This window comes from Manis javanica, chromosome 7, assembly GCF_040802235.1.
Source record: "Manis javanica isolate MJ-LG chromosome 7, MJ_LKY, whole genome shotgun sequence".
Lineage (NCBI taxonomy): Eukaryota > Metazoa > Chordata > Mammalia > Pholidota > Manidae > Manis > Manis javanica.
Window position 1 is genome coordinate 56296395 of NC_133162.1, and position 16866 is coordinate 56313260.

Consider the following 16866-nt stretch of genomic DNA (forward strand, 5'->3'; position numbering starts at 1 on the left):
AGCTTTATATGCTTGACTAAAAATAAAGAGAAGTAATGTAGAATTATATGTGTGGGGTTGGTGACTGTTTTATCTCGACACAGGTCAGTTAGAGTCCAAAGTATTTATGTGAAGAAACAAACTGGAAATGGGTTCCCATATTATTGATGCTTTCAGATGAGAAATTGTTTCTGTTTCTCCTTAATGTTTTTGAAAAGCCACAATTAAAGTACATGGTATATGTAACTTGTGGATACTTCAGTACAACAGAGATGGAGGAACAGAAACATTTTTCTACTTGCAATAGAGATTATAGAAAGTACTAGATCTACAGCATATCTTCAGAGGTTTCCTAATAAAAGTCTATCCGGAATCTTATTTTGAACTACAAGGAACATCTAGTCAGGGACCATGAACTAGCAACCAAAGCACACATACCTAGGATAAAAGTACACAAGATAAGGTATGTGTCTATAAGAACCCTCTTGCTCAACTGAAAAATCCAATTATGTGACCACTTGCACTCTATTCCATATTCCTCAGAGAACCTTAAACACTTTGAGAAACTGTGAAAAAAAGAAACATTATGAATTTTTCCCAATAATGTAAATAGATTATAAGAAAACAGGCAAGTGACAGAAAAGAACAAAAGAGGAATGCGAAGTAAACATAAGAAACAGTTATATTTACATTTAAAACACTAGCTACAGCTCATATATTTGATGCAATATGCAAAACATTATAAAATAAAAAGCATCTGTAAAAAGAGAAGGTAAAAGAAAATGTAAATTTAATAATCTTATTTTACTTTCTCCTGTTCTATTTTATTCCACTTCAAAGAAATCAACATTGTTCTCATTTTTTCCTATCACCAGAATAATAAAGTGAGAAAAGTAAAGAACAAACAAGACAAATTTATTTCTATAATCAGAGAATATAAAAATATATCACTTATTATGTACTTGAGCACATAATAGGTCTTTTTTCAATCCTAATATTTCTATGTTACATACTTACCAAAATAAAATAATGAGACCTGAGTGTAAGTGAAAGGAGTAAATAGCAATTAGCTGAAAATTTCTCAATGTAAAATTATGATAAATAAGGTCTGGTTGATGACCTTAATGCAGCATTTAAAGATTGTCCTGTAAAACTACTATATTACCTCCTCCTTCTTGTGAAACTATCTTTATTAACATTTTTGGAATTCAGATGTAGAGTCACAAAATAAAAATTTAAGCATTTAACATCTCTACATCAGCTATTTCCAAATTTTTTACACATCTCTTTTAATAGAAGAGATAGCCCTTGTATTTGTTGGGATACACTATTTAATCTATGTTTAATCAATTAGAAGACTGTAAAAAAGTAGTAATTTTCATAGATACTGTTTAGTACCAGCACTTTCTACCAAAATTAAGTGCTAACATATTTTGTACTATTCATAATGTGAAATGAAATAACTAAAAAAATTACAAAAAAATAGCTACTACTCTAAGAGATCATAATAAATGCAGCATTAATTTTTGTACTCTACATTGTTAACTCTGTAAACTTCATAAAAGAGGAAAACAGTTTTATTTTTCCTAATATCTTTGAAACATGTGGTAAATGCAATTTTAATTATAGATAATAATGGAGCAACCATGAATTACCTATTTCCAATAACTACAGTGATGTGCTTTTGATAGATCACTGAACTAAATGAAAATGAAATATATTTTTATTAGACTCTTGGTTTTCTGTCAAACCAGTCTAGGAAAATCAAAATATTTACAATGGTAACATTACACAAAGAAATTACTTTTTATCATTTCATTGAAGTATAAATTAAAAAATCCATAGGACTTGCTATATGGCATTTACAAATAATCTCTAGAATATAAAAATGTAAGCTTATATATGGAATACCAAAATGATTAATTTTTTAGATGACATAAATATACGCACCTATTAGTACAAAGACCAAAACCGTCTAAGGATAAAGGAAATATAAGCAGCTTTTGCATGAGTATTTATCTGTACTTCACCTGTTTCACAAATTATTTAAGTGACTTAGGCTTCAAAGAGTAATTATTCTGTCCCCTAAATTTATTAACAAACAGAAATTCAGTGGCAGAAATTCAGTGGTCAGTTGACCTAAACTAAATGGTATAGCAACGCTTAACCAGGTTATTACCATTTAAATGACTTTGGAACCAAACCCTCTGCTCTCTATTTGGATTACATACTGATAAAATTTATGATATTATTGTGAGCATATTAGTATCTCTACATAGCCTTGGCTTTAAAAATATTTTTAAATCATCATTTCTATACACAGTTTAACATTTATTTCATTTACAGCCACAAAATGTTCAGTCATTTGACATGTAAATTGTTTTTCCTTTGGCAAATGTCCAATTTTACAATTACTTGGCCAGTCAATTACTAATCATATGACTTCTTTACAAATTAAGTTTTATTACTGAAATAGCACTGACTCTCCAACTATTCCAACTAACACAGAAGCACTATAGCTACTCATACTGCACACAGTACTAGCTTTTTTCTTCAATGTTCAGACCTGTGTTCAATCAGTTTCCTTCTTTAGGAGACTGTCAACTTTAACAATAGAATAAGCTATATAATATCCAGATACAATGGTGAGTACTCACCACATATTCTTACTCACAGCAGATATATTAGGCCACTTCCTTTACAGATTTTGAGTTTCTGAATCACAGACTAAAATCATAAAGCTTGCGGCTGTCCTTGGTGCTGAAACGCACTTTTCTTTTCCTTCCCCTTCACAGAAAAAAACCGTCGTCCCAAACCCATTTTGAGACAACGAAGACTTCTACATTTGGGGGATCTGAAGATGCGAGGTTTTAAAAAGAAAACGGATTAAGTTTCTGGGCAGAGAATGCTAACTAGCGTGTGCGTGTGGAGGTAGGGGATGCTAGCAACATCCAGAGGTTATTTTCCCTTGGGTGCTGTGAGACCCAAGAAATCGGGACTGCAGCAAAGATCAGAAATGCCTGATCTGGGACAAGAGCTGCGGGCGCGAACGGCGGCCTCGCCGGGTCAGCTCCTGGACCAGGACCAGGCGGGCGAGGACGGCGACCCGCGCCGCGGCCGGGAACGACGGCGACTTTCAGCTCCAACGCGCGAGCCCCGGAGTCCTTTTGTTTCTGGGGTCCAAGAGGAGGGCGAGAGGGAGGAGAGGAGCTCCCACCTGCATTTATGTGCACAGGAGGGACAACAAAAGACCTTGCCGCCCCGGCTGGCAGGGTCGGACGAGCCACGGCCACAGCGCCTGGGCGCGGGCTCGCCCCTCACCTTCACGGTCCCCGCCTCTCTTACCGTCCCGGTCGCACAGCTGAATGGCCTCCAGACTGAGGTTTTTGATCACCTCTTCACAGGGGCTGGTGGGGCTGTTGAGGGCATGATCCAGGCGCGGCACCTCCATTTTCCAACCCCCTTCTCAAGCTCGCCTGCTTCGTATCCAGGCTCTCTCGGGGGACCGTGTGGGAAAGAAGGGCGGGAAAGGGAAGGGGAGTGGCGGAGGGAGAGTAAAGGCCTAGGACGCGGCGCTGAGAGCAGGGCCTAAGCCGCCGGGCTAGAGACCCGCTGCCTAGGCTACGGCCGTGCCAGGAGCTCGGGAGAACGTGCGGCTCTGAGAGACCAAGGCGCAGCCGGCGCGAGGGCGAGAGCCGCGCGTTCCCGGCAGGGAGGGGACACGGCGCGCGGGGAACGTGAGGAGGACGCGGCGCGCACGCGCGCGAGAACATGCCCACCTGCCGGCGCGCGGCGCTCCTCCCCCCGAGCCCTTTCACGCGCACGCACCCCCCCGCTGCCCTCGCGCCTAGGCCACCGAAACCCCGCGCGGGAGGCGTCGAACAGCGGAGCGCGCGGAACGGCTGGCCGTTGGGGGGCCGCGCGCTCGCCCCGCCTTCTCTCCCGGTGAGGGGTCTTTGGCGTTCTTTCCCTCCTTACAGTGTCTGTCAGAGCCTAGGTTTGCAGTGCGGCTCTGCACGAGATGAGAGGGAGTAGATTGGTCGATTACCAAAGATTGTAAAAATGAGCCAGCAGGCTACTTTCGCTTCCTCCGGGGCCGCTTGCCTCAGGTACCCTGCTTGTTCAGCAGGACTTTCCGTGGAAACAGCTGCGTCTGCGTGAGAAAGAGGAATCATTGAGGAGTGGCGGGGTTTAGGGACAGAATTTTGGCCATCCCGAAGGAGGGGCAAACATGGGAATTCAAAACTGTCAGAAAAGTGAGGGAATGAGGAAATGCTAGCTAGCGTGCTGGAAAGGCAGCAGACGTGCCAACAGCCACTAATCTTTTAGACTTCGCAGTCTAGCTTCATTCGTTCAGCACGGAAGTGTTAAGTGCTTACTCTGCTAAGTATTGTTCTGGGCGCCAGTGAAGGGAGAAAAAACAGTACCTGCCTTCATGGACATAGAAGGAACATTTTCTACAATAGACATTGTGCTTCCTTGAATTACCCTAAACTTGTCTGCCCATTGTTTTTAATGTCACTTAAGATTCTACAATGCACTAAGCGGAGGTGCAAATAAGTTTAAAATAAAACAGATACAGGTCACAGCCTATTGACCTCTGTTTCCATTTGCTTCTTTGGAATAATTTTTAGTTTTGTTGCTTTCTCAAGGTAAATAATGATCCCCCACCCCACCCCACACCCCCACACACCTTTTTTTAGTGTGTATGCTTGTTTGAAATTAAAGTCCCCTTTTATTGATCTTCCAATTTCAAACATAAATGTTAACCAATAAACTAACAGCCAGATTGTTATATGCTACCTTTTCTAGTCACATCCATTTAGCTGTAACATGATTAAATCTAGTTAATTGAAGCCTCATAAAACAGAAGGACCTGCTTAAGGTAAAATAACCCTGTGAGAAAACTTGGCACAACTGCAAATTGATAAAAATCTGTAGAAGATAATTTGACATCTTAAAATGAAACGTCCTCATTATGAACTTAGGTAATAATGAAGATGGATCCCCTTATTGTAGCTTCAGAGAACTCTTGTGTCAAGGTAGGGGTGTTCCCAGGGAGAGGATAAATTATTGGTTGTCAAGATGGTGCTTCCTGGTGAATTTCCTGTGTTCTGAAACCTGGCTCTCGAGGACTATAAACTGATACTGTGAGCCCAACCAGAGTGGGTTCATCTTTCCAAGTAGTGTCAAATTTACAAATCTCAAAACAAACTGTATAAACTAGATTACCATTTTATTGATTTACAGGTAAGAAATATAACATTAATTGATGAATATAACTAAAACTATAACTCATATACGTATTTATTATATACACCTGCAGTGTCCGAGGACAATATGCTAGATGTTGGAAATTTTATTTCAAATCTATCAGGAAAGATAGACATTGAAAAATAAAATTATGATGGGTGTTATGAAAGAGGAAGTATGGGAGCTTGTGGAATACACACAAGGATCCTAACCTAGTATGGTTAGTCAGGAAAGCCTCTAAAAGGATTTTATTAAACGAACGGGAAATCATTGAAAGTCTTTAACTGGGAAATTAGCATGGTCAGATTTGTGGACCAGAATATTTGTGTAATGGGAAAAGGGGGTAATGTTTTTGAGAAATATCATTGTGACTTTCTGGGCATATGACCTATTCAATCCAAGACAACTTTCTGCGAGGTTTTAGATTATTATATGAGAAATCAAAAGAAAGAATTAAATTTGTTTTTGACAATATAGGATTTTTTTAGCATGTCATTAGGCTTCAAATCAAGGTATTAACAAGAGATAAAATATAAATTTGTTTATGGTTTACCATATCAAGGCTAGGTCTAGTGGTCCAATTTATAGCATTTCTTCCATAGTGAAGACTCTTGTATCCCTTTCTATCATATATGCTGAAGCCAGAGATTTGTAAAAGGAAAATAGTGGCTATGAGGTAGGTAAAGTAGAATTCTCTTTGGCTCGGAGAATTATGGAAAAGAGGTAGAGGTGCTTAAGGAAAGCAACCAACAAGATTTTTATTCACTCTCACTTTGAGGATATCCAGTTAACTTTAGAAATAACCAGGTATGTATGGGAAAACTCCAGGACAGAGGAATTTCTGCCCCAATTCTCAGATCTTTGGGAGGATATCACCTCAGGCTGAGGGGTGGGAAGCACATTCAAATAACTTTGAATAGGGCATCAAAGGGAGGACAGGAATTTACTTTTCAAAACTGCTGACAGTTACTTTGTACTTAGAAGGTAGTTGAGCTGAGTGCTTAAAGAGCAAGGTGATAAGGTAGTAGAAACTGCAGGTTAGACCTTCTAGGCCAGGAATGTCTAGGGTACTAAAAAAGATGAGACCTGTCAGTCAGAAACTATCAGGCCCTGATCAAACTGGTAAAGCACAGACCCTTAGTTTCTCTAGCTACCACTTCAAATGAAAGAGCATTTATAAGAGATGTTACCACAGAGACCAGAGGAAGCAAAAGACACTGTTTATATCCAGTGACCCTTTGTACCAATGCCTCAAGATAATGGAAGCTTCCCTCTCTTGAGAGTCCCAAATGCCGTCTAAAATAGGATGTGGGGGGAAAGGAAGAAATCTGGAAGACTGAGAATCTTACCTTAAAAAGCTTAACTTTACCTAAAGGAGCTGATGGAAAAACCTGTTTTAACCTAGGTTCCTGGATTAGACTAAAGTCCCATTATTTCACCTCCTCTGTATATCAGTGTGAATGAGATTTCATGAAGATGACCAAATCAGTTTTAGATAAAATGAATATCTTTCTTTCTCTTTTTATATCTAAGCTGTAGTGTAATTGAAGTCCCCATACAATTACATTATTTAATTGTTAGCTTAATGTGCCCACAATTACAGTCAAAATCATAACAGTAACTCAAGGTCTAACTCAAAAGGTACATTCTCTGTAATTATTATTCCCTCTGCCAAAAATCTCTTTATTTATTTTACATGGGGATTTATTTATAGTTATCTACTGACATAATCACACTACGATTTATACATTATTAGTATACATGAAGAATCAAACTTAAATTTGAAAAGGATTTTAAATATATCCTAATTTAATCCCTTATCCAGCTCTTGACAAGAAGTTATTTTTTAATAAATAGTAAATTAAAATCCTCATGACATAATCCAAAGTTTTACTCATTCTGAGCCCAAAAATGCCTCCTATAAGGTCAATACAAAGGCCTTAATTTTCCTCTCTGTTGGTCATACGTAATGATGATTCTGCCCGTATATATTCAATTTTCTGGCTAAATACTCCTAATTCTTTCTAACATTGCTAATATCACACTGCTATGAGTCCCTCGATCACTCTGGACATTCTCCTCTGGCTGGCTCATTTTTCTCAGATTCCATAGGTGAACATACCAGATGTGGAAATATTGTTAAGAATATAAAGGAAAACACAGTAGTGTTATCACCATCTTTGCTGTATATGCAGACATTGTAACAGCCCATGGGCACATTAGCTTTTCTGACAGTGATATCACTGCCCAGACATCCTGAACTTGCAGTCACATAAAACCTATACCTCTTCCCTGAACATTTCTTATTTCACCTGTGATGTACGTTACATGCACATATTTTAGTATTTGCACAGAGAAAATACTTAGTACTATATCCTGAGTTATTTGAGTGAATTATATTGCTGTGACTTGCCTGGAATTTTATTGAACCCAAAGAAAAAAGTAGGTTATGAAGTCCTTTAGGTAAGCTGATAATTGAAGAGGTCATTCTTATATGACCTGCAGCCCTAGGCACAACCTAGTTTTTTATTAGGCAGAAGGCAAACAGTGAGAACCAAAATCACAGATAGAAGCAAATTCCAAAAAAATGCATAATAAATGAAACTGTGTTTTTTCTTTCTTCTTATTACCATAACTTTTTATAAGTTTTTATTACAACTGGCAGGAAAAAGGATATCTCATGATGCAAAGTTGAAAGTCACTCGAATGTTCTAAATACTTTATCCTGACTCAAGTTGAGTAGTGTCTGGACTTGTGAAGATCCAATGAAAGTTTTGTATGAATATGAATACATATGGAAGTGTTGTATGAACTGCAAAGTACCTCACAAAGTTAGGAGATTGTTATTATGGGACACTTAAGAATGCCATTAAAAATGATATATAGCATATTTTAGAGTAAACATTTCTGGAAATAGTTTAATAATGAAATATTTAATAGTTATTTTAAGCATTAAGAACTTACATATTTAGCTTTATGGTTCAGTGTGTTGGGGATCCTGGTTCAGTGTGTTGGGGACTCTCAAAATTTCATCAGGGAGTGTTTGCTTTTGTTTTTATCTCAGTGGTAGATTTTTGCCAGGTTTATAAGCAAATATCAATATTGAGTCTCTCTTCAATATTTGATTTCTACACTCCTAATTCTGTATCACCAAATGCTGATGGGAGAAGGTGAAGAACTGTGATGACTTGGTTCGTTACAAATTCATGCTGTCAGAGTTCAGTTTGCTTGGCAATTCACTGGCTATTGCTGATCTTTTCTTTTTAAAACAGCTCCCTCCACTATCAGTTTCAAAAGATGGATGTCTCCCTCTTTTTCCTGGAAAAAAAATGAAAATAGAGTGAAGTTTCTCATTCATCCTTATTTGTAGCTCAGTAGATCCTGATAAATCTTGCTACTTTTTCTTCCCTCATCTGTGCTCTCCATTCAGTGCCTGTGTAGTGAAGAATAGAGTTAGCTTCTGATTTTTACCCCTTCTAGCTGCTTTGGTCTTTTTTTTTCCTTTCTCCTTGTTTAAAAAATTACCTTGCATGAACCAGTTACTAATTTCTTAATATTGTAAGGTATATAAAGAGCTTCACATTATAAACTGTGAAGTGCTATACAAGTGTTATTCATCGCCTCCATTTCCATTTAATCCTTATGCTTGTACCCATCTCCACCATGTTGATTTCTTACTCTTCAAATGTCATCTTTGGATTTGGTGAGATTTTGCACATCACCAAATATAAAGGCCTCTGCCATCTGCATCCTCCTCGATATTTCAGCAGTTTATTTCTGCTGAACTTCTATAGCACTGAACTCTACTGGATCTCTCCCTTCATGTGTGCTTAATGTTTATAACTCTAGCTTCTAAGCTGCCCTCTTGACTGTAGGTGTTCTTTAAAGTTCAGCCTCTGACATTATGTTCTTCCCTGTTTAAAGCCATTTCCTCTGAGAATGCATATATTTCCATGAATTTTAATGCCTTCTTAATGTTTAAATTCTTATCTTTATCATCAAATCCCTATCTCAAGTCTTCAACTATAAACAAAATCCATTCCCCTATTACCAATGAACATTTTTATTTACATTTCCATATCATTTCTCGTTAACTAAGTAACCCCCCAAACTGATTCCTTTTTCTACTTGCCCCCATTGTAGTTACTAGCAGCAGTATCCTGTCACCACTGCCCTATTACCAATAAACATTTTTATTAACATTCCCATACCATTTCTCATTAACCAAGTAACCCCCAAAACTGATTCCTTTTTCTACTTGCAGCAGTATCCTGTCACCCAACATCACCTACCTTTCTAATTTTCTTTTTCTCTTTAAATCAAACTATCCTCAAAACAGCTAAAATTTTGCAATACTTCTTGGATGTGTCACTTTTTCCTGAATTACAAGTATACATTTAGGTTCTCATTATTTTGGTCAGATGATTAAAATTACCATGTACATAGTCTTCTTATTTTATTCAACCTATGCTGCTATTATGATCAGCCTGGTAAGACACTTTGTTTATCAGAACATGCTCAATAAATTACAATGTCTACCTATTTTTGTTCTATAGTTAGATAAGCTACTGAAGCTTTTTAGACAGGCATATGACAATTGGAAAGCAGCGTTATAAAGAGATTAATCTGACCATATTTCATAGGATGAATGGAATGGAGAATAATAGAAGTTTAGATGATTATAATCCAGGCAAGGAATTATTAGATATTATAGACAAGGAGAGTAGGATTGGTAATGAGTGATGTCACACTATTGTGTTTCTGAGATTACTTTTAAAGAAACACAAAAAGGAAAGGTCCTTCAATATTGTGATATTAAAAAAATTATTCACTCATAATATTGATGGTTTTACACTATAAATTTAATACTGTTTTAGTATCATATATCATATGAAGCAAGAAACAATTTATTGTACATACTTTTTCCATATTTAAAACCTAGTAGTTATTTTCCAATGATATACAAGTAGATTAACCTTAAGAACTAAAGCAACATCGAGTCTTTATATTGGTGAATAAAAAAAGCTCAACTAAAAATTAAAAATGGCTCTCAGAATAGCATGTCTCAGAATACCCTCTGTTGTCATTAGGCAAAATTTAAAAGGAGTTCATTGTGGGGGAAAGAATGTTGGGACATATGAAGAAAAATCATATCTCCCAAGATTGAGAGCCTCTCGCTTCTTTGGTCCCTCCCCTTCTATTCAATATTCAATATGTATTACAATAGAGTATTTTCAGAATGTGTTCAAGTACACAACCCTCTGTAAGTACCATTTCAGGGAATCCTGAAAATAATTTATATATGATGAGCAAAGTTATAAGTATATAGCCACAATCAGTTTGTCACAAGTTCCAGGTTGTTCTTGCCTTCAGAATGGGGAGAGGCTTATTAAAGAGATTACTCAGTCCATAACATCCTCTGAATGATGATTCATTGCTATGTATGTATGTATCTCTCTAGTACTGAGTTTTTCACCAGGCTCAAAATGAATTCACTTATTATCTTTACATTATTGACAAATGGGTCTCTAGTCTGTTCCCCTCAAACACAGCTCAAAAGTGCTCTCCTGAAACCCTGATTTAGTCAGTCCCCTTAATCTAATCGCAGAAATAGTGTGATGAGTCTTGAGTCTTTTTGCAGAATTTTTACCTTAGCAATATTAGAGCTGTGACTCTGATAACATATTTTTATTTTCCAAAGTTCTTTCTAAGCTAAAAGAGATACCTGTACAATCTTTACAAAGCATTCTCATTTTTCTGAACACCCAACCCTCCCTCAAATTGTACTGTAACACTGGTGATGTTATATGTCTCACATTTGCCATACTCATTAGTAGGTTAAGAAGCCCTAATTCAACAACCATATTTTGCCTTGCGACTTTATCTGTAATATTTGTGTAAAGAAAACTAACACTGCATTTGACCGCAGTTTAACTCTCTTGACTCCATCCTAACTAAACCTGCTCCAGGATTCATAATGAGAAAAACTTCAGAATGGGCATAGGCTTAATTAAAGAGATTACTTAATCAATAACATTCTCTGAATGATGATTCATTGCTATGTATGTATGTATGAAGTCAGCGCACATTACTGAGTAGCCGTTAGGTTTTCTGTGATGATACAAAAACAACACTGTCCTTGCCAACATCTCTCCCTAACCCAAATTATTGCTGTTATCCTAGAATACAAATAAATGAAGTTGTTTCTGGTTAACTAATTTTAGCAAAAGTAAGTGGCATCATAAAAATTAGCATATTAGCTATCACAGGAGGGGCTTCAACTAGAGAGTGTCATGTGAGGGCTATGAACAGGTAGCTATCACCTTCTGCTCTTCCTAATAATGTCCCCATCATTAGGACACATAAATGAGACTGTAGTAATTGTATAATATTCTTAAAGGCGTAAAATTCTTTAAAGGCTGAAAGTTTTTTTGAACCACTGCCTTTCCTGTTTGAAACTCATATTCCATGATAGTTAAGCCACGTTGTATATGACTATGTCTAGCAACTACAATACTACTTCTTCATGAGGCAGACTGTTCTGTCTATAGAGAGCTCCAGAGTTAATATTATATGCAATCAAAAACTTCCTCTCACTATCAGTGTTTCTCCATTTAGCTTAGAGACACCAAGATTGGTTAATTCTTCACATGACAGCCATATATATATATATATATGATTCAAATATATATCAAATATATATATATATATATATGGTTCAAATATATATATATATGATTCAAATATATATATATTCTTCACATGACAGCCATATATATATATGTGTATATATATATATATGATTCAAAATAACGTATCTCTTCTGATTTCTCTTTTCTCTAGTCTAAATCATCCCAAATACTGCAGCTTATGTCAAAAGATACTGAGTTCTTGTTTTCCCTTTGAATATGCTCTAAAATTATGTATTTCCCCCTAAAATACAGTGCCCAGAACCAAACAATATAATGGGTGTGGTCTGATTACAGTAGAGCAACTCATCTGAACTATTTGATTACAAATAAGTACTTTTACATAAATTTCCAGTTCACTCATATTAAAAATGTTCTTTATCATTTGACAGCATATAGCTATCATATTTGTAAAATCCTGCACAGTTACTTTCATTTATTATTCCTCATGATAACCTTCTTAAAGTTATATATTTCTAAGCTGAAAGAAATGCCTATGGGTCTCATTTTGACAAATCACAGATGATTTTAAAGCTAATTATGTATAACATATCAAAAATGAAATAGCCATCGTAGTGTAGTTACATTTTATGTAGTTTCTCGATTACTCTGTGGTCTTTAAGACCTTTAAATCAGGTTATGTCATGAAGCTTGATAATAAGATTTTCTACTTATAGTAAGTGTCATATAACCACAAAGTATTTGTGGCTTCCCACATTTTATGGGACAGATCATGGGCAAATCTTCCATGGTGTGAAGGTGTTGCATCCATGAAATGCAATAAAGAAGCCTTATTTCAGATACTCACAGAGCAAACCTGACAGCCTTATAAGGATTTAGTTGATGATAAGGGAGATTATTTCTTTGCTTTCTCATGTGATATTTCTTTTATTACAGAAGAGTCCTATATTGCATTTACTTTGTCCTCCACAAAAATGTTGTTCAGCTAAAAAGCAGTTTGACTCTTTTAGATACCACAAAACTGGGCAATAAAGGGCCCTTAATGAAACATAAGCAAAGAGAGACTAAGTCTACAGAGACACTGCATAGACATAAGCCTACAGAAAAGGTCCTAGAACTCCAAAGAAGCAGAATGATACAAATATGAAGTTAAATTCTAAGCTATCACCTGACAAAATTGAACTTTTAAGATAGAGTAGGCATATTTAGTTTCATTCTTGTCACATACTATATTCTGTTGCCCTGGTTTCTGTTCCTTATTATTTCACCGTCTTATATCCATGGACCAGTCATTCTTTCTAAATCTTTTTCTTTTCAAAAAGAAATTGTAATAGCCAAAAGCCCATATGAGAAGTGGGGAGAAGGAAAAGATGACAAAATAAAACAGATATGATACTCAATAGAATGATTATTGGTCTTCATTAGCTCCTCTATTTCTCTCGTATGGTTGTCCTTATATGGGTAACAACTGTTTACTTCAGGAAATCAGTATGTATTCAGTCAAACTAATTTCTCTGGTGTCACATGAACTACTGGAGCATCCAATTTGTTTTATACTTTTAAAATATTTTTTGAGTGTCTTATTGAAACCATGCTAGAGTTTCTTAAAACACAGTTCAAAATGATTTTGCCCTGTGTCTTCAAAAGAGATCGCAAATGTACAGTCATGGAGGATCCAGATGATACTTACTGGTCTCACCTTAGCATGAGCAGCAATAGCCTTATGAGTCAAAAACCTATAGTTGATTTGTTTCTTTGCCACTTCACATAGAGACTTAATCTCGATATATTTAGTTTCTATTTCAAGCCTTTTGTCTTTTATTTTTTATTCTTAAGGCTTCAATGTTTTTTTATCAAGACAATGGCCTCTAAATGATTTGGAAGGGTAAACTTGTGGAATTGTTTATACAGCTACAGCTGAGTGATAAAATACTTTAAAGCTTCATCCTTGATGCCTTGACTAGATTTATCTGCTCTCTGTCCCTCAATTTCCCAAACTGCAAAGAAAACATCTACAACTGTCAGTTAGAAACTTCTTTTTCCTCTCTCTCTCTCTCTCTCTCTCTCTCTCTCTCTCTCTCTCTCTCTGTCTCTGTCTCTATCTTTTTCTGATGTCCATGGCCTGTGGCTACTTAGTACAAGGAGGAGGTTTACCACATGATTAGCTTAAAGACTGTAATCAACAAATGTAAACTCTATTAGTTTGATTAATGCAATTTAACAAAGATTTTTAGTACTTCTTTTGTGTAGGATTCTAAGTACTGTGACACAGAGAAGTGTTAAGACTATTCTGAGATTGCATTTCTCCTTGAGTAATTCATGAAAAGATAACAGTCTGCTGCCATTGAGGAGACTTCAAATTCACACAACTAATTTGCTTTCCATGATATGGTATACACTATAAACATTTTGTTGTTGTTGTTTTAGGTCAAAAAGGATTTTGATATTTTCTACCATGCCAGTGTATAGGCTAAAAATATATAAAATATGACATTGGGCCTTCAATCTTAATTCTCTTCTTTCATTTTCCATGTTGTTGTTTTGTGGTGATACCAGTTGCTTGGCATTCTGTGAAGTGCACGTGCTTAGATTATCGATTTAGCAGAGAAGGATATATGAAGGAAGAGGGAAGAAATAGAAAAACCTAAAAAATTTTATCAAGGTATTTTTAAGTACTGTTGTTTTACCTTTTTACACAGAAAAATAGAGCTTAGAATAAGGGAAAATGTGGCAAATGTGTAGGAGAGAAAGAAAGAATGTGTTGTGTGACCACAATGAAGGGAGAAGTTAATTTCAGCTAGAGGAAATCTATATGAATAAAACACTTGTCCTAAGTGTCATGAAGTACAATAAACTAAAGTGTCATCAGGTTGCTTCTCTGGGCTTTACATTGTACTAAAAGTGCTGTTGATTCAGCCCTCTTAACCTGTAGAAGGATCACAAATGCATTTATCTTACCCCTAAAAACATACTTTTTTCTTTTTTTGTATATGTATCAGAGAAAAATTGTTTGATTAAATGGCCCAATGTCAGCATACCTGATATGTTCTTTTAGATTGGGTCCTTCTAATGAGCAGGGAGGATGACTGCTCTATATACAGAAGCCAATTAGCAATGATGAAGAATAAGACGAGGTATATAGACAACTTTAATTTCATTTGATATAATGAAAGTACTTGTGTATGCTGTAAAATACTGCCATATTATTATAAAGGCTAGTATTTAAAGTCTTTATTTTCTTGTTTTATATATAAGGATTGCTCAGGTTGGTCTAGCAGTGCTATTCTTTGAAAATCTGGGTTTCTGATTATTGACACAACTCTGGTTGATTTTAAGATTGCATATTGTACTGTAAGTTTTGATTTTTGAATTAAAAATGAAGCTATATAATATTGTTTCCTTACACTATATTCCATGATTAATATATTAAAGGTGTCTAAGTCTATTTAATCTAATGTACGATAAATATAAAGTCATGTTTCTCTTAATTAAAACATGAATAGAATAAATTTATATTCTGTAACCAAAAATATATAAAAATTACATGAGAATATATCTATATTTATATTATAGCAATTTCCATGTTTATAACCTCAATAATTCTCTTCTCTGCACATGTCTTGAAATAATGCCTAGAAAAATAAACTGGACCTGGTTTATAGATGCTGCCAGCATTGCCACAGCACATGATTTCTCAAATTTATAAATAGCATCACTAGTCTATACCTGTTCTGCTACCTATAGGCACAGTAAAATAAAATGATTTTATAGAATATAACTTTTCAGTCACCAATTTTTATCTCAGTTAGTTTTTCATTGAGATATGTTTCTGTACATTTGAGGTTTCCACTTATCTATTTGGTATAATTAAGCTCCATATTTATAAAATATAAAAGTCTTTGTATCTCAGTTATACATTATAAAATTATAAAATCATCTTTTATAGTAATTCATATTTTATTACCAGACCATTTACTCTTCTCTTTTCCCATTGTGTCTTCTGAGCTTTTGCCAGGCATATGCTACCAAGAGATGACAATTCACACTTTCTCTTTGACCCCAGTGTGAAGTTACAGTTATTGAAAGATAAAATACAAGTGAAATATTTCTAATATATATTTTCCTAGTTAAAAGATTTCTGAAACAAGGATAATTATTAAGCACATTTAGATCTATTCTATATCCTATAATTTCAGGGATGTAGGATTATAAGTGACATGGATAGCACATGTTTTCATAAGATCTTTATAGTATATACTTCTGTATAGTTTAATATATGTGAACTTCAAAGGTGAAATGGGAGCCTCTTATTTACCCTGAGCCTGAATGGCTGATGCCCTCCTTGGACTGTGTCTACACACTCCTAAACTGTACTGATGTAACACACAAATTCTTAAGAATAAACCATTATCTTAAATAACACAACTAATAAAATTAAACTGAGTTAACTGATTAGTATTAAAAAACTGACTTGAATGAAAAAGATTTGGGTATCATAATGGCAGGCAACATTTTTTTGAGAATTTATAGACAATGTTCTAAGCATTTTACATATATTAATTCTTTTAATACTCATAACAACTCTATAAGGTGGATGCTATTTTTATCTACATCTTACAGATAAGGGAAATGAACACAGGTTAAATACATGTTAAAAGTCACAAAGCTTTAATTTGAACTGAGACAGTTTGGCTTCAGGCAGAGTTCTAACCTTTACTTTCTACAAAAAATTTTAAAAATGAATGAATAAATAAATAAATATATGGAGTGAGAGAGGAGAATATATATGTATGTGCTCAAATTGAGTGTTTTCATTTCTTAGTAAGAAAAAAATACTGAGTGTAGTTACACCACTTAATACTATGGTTAAAATTTTCAGAGAAAGAAAAAAATCACTTTTCTTACATACTGAGGAAAGAAAAACAGCCATACATAGTAATTTTCAACTCTTTACAGTATTATATAATTTTTTTAACCATGGCCT

At 35.4% G+C, this 16866-nt stretch overlaps 1 protein-coding gene across 2 annotated transcripts in view; it reads right to left on the reverse strand.

The window, feature by feature from the left end:
• The window catches only part of PHYHIPL (phytanoyl-CoA 2-hydroxylase interacting protein like), a 58920-nt gene extending 54750 nt beyond the window's left edge, over window positions 1–4170 (reverse strand). Inside the window, exon 1 of one of the 2 annotated variants that reach the window (XM_017675472.3) lies at window positions 4028–4170. In XM_017675472.3, coding sequence (XP_017530961.2) covers window positions 4028–4154 — 127 coding nt within the window. In that variant the 5' untranslated portion in view covers window positions 4155–4170. Of the gene's footprint in view, window positions 1–3324; window positions 3717–4027 lie in introns of those variants that run through there. The other variant, XM_017675471.3, reaches the window with a different exon arrangement.
• Between the last annotated feature and the right edge of the window lie 12696 nt (window positions 4171–16866).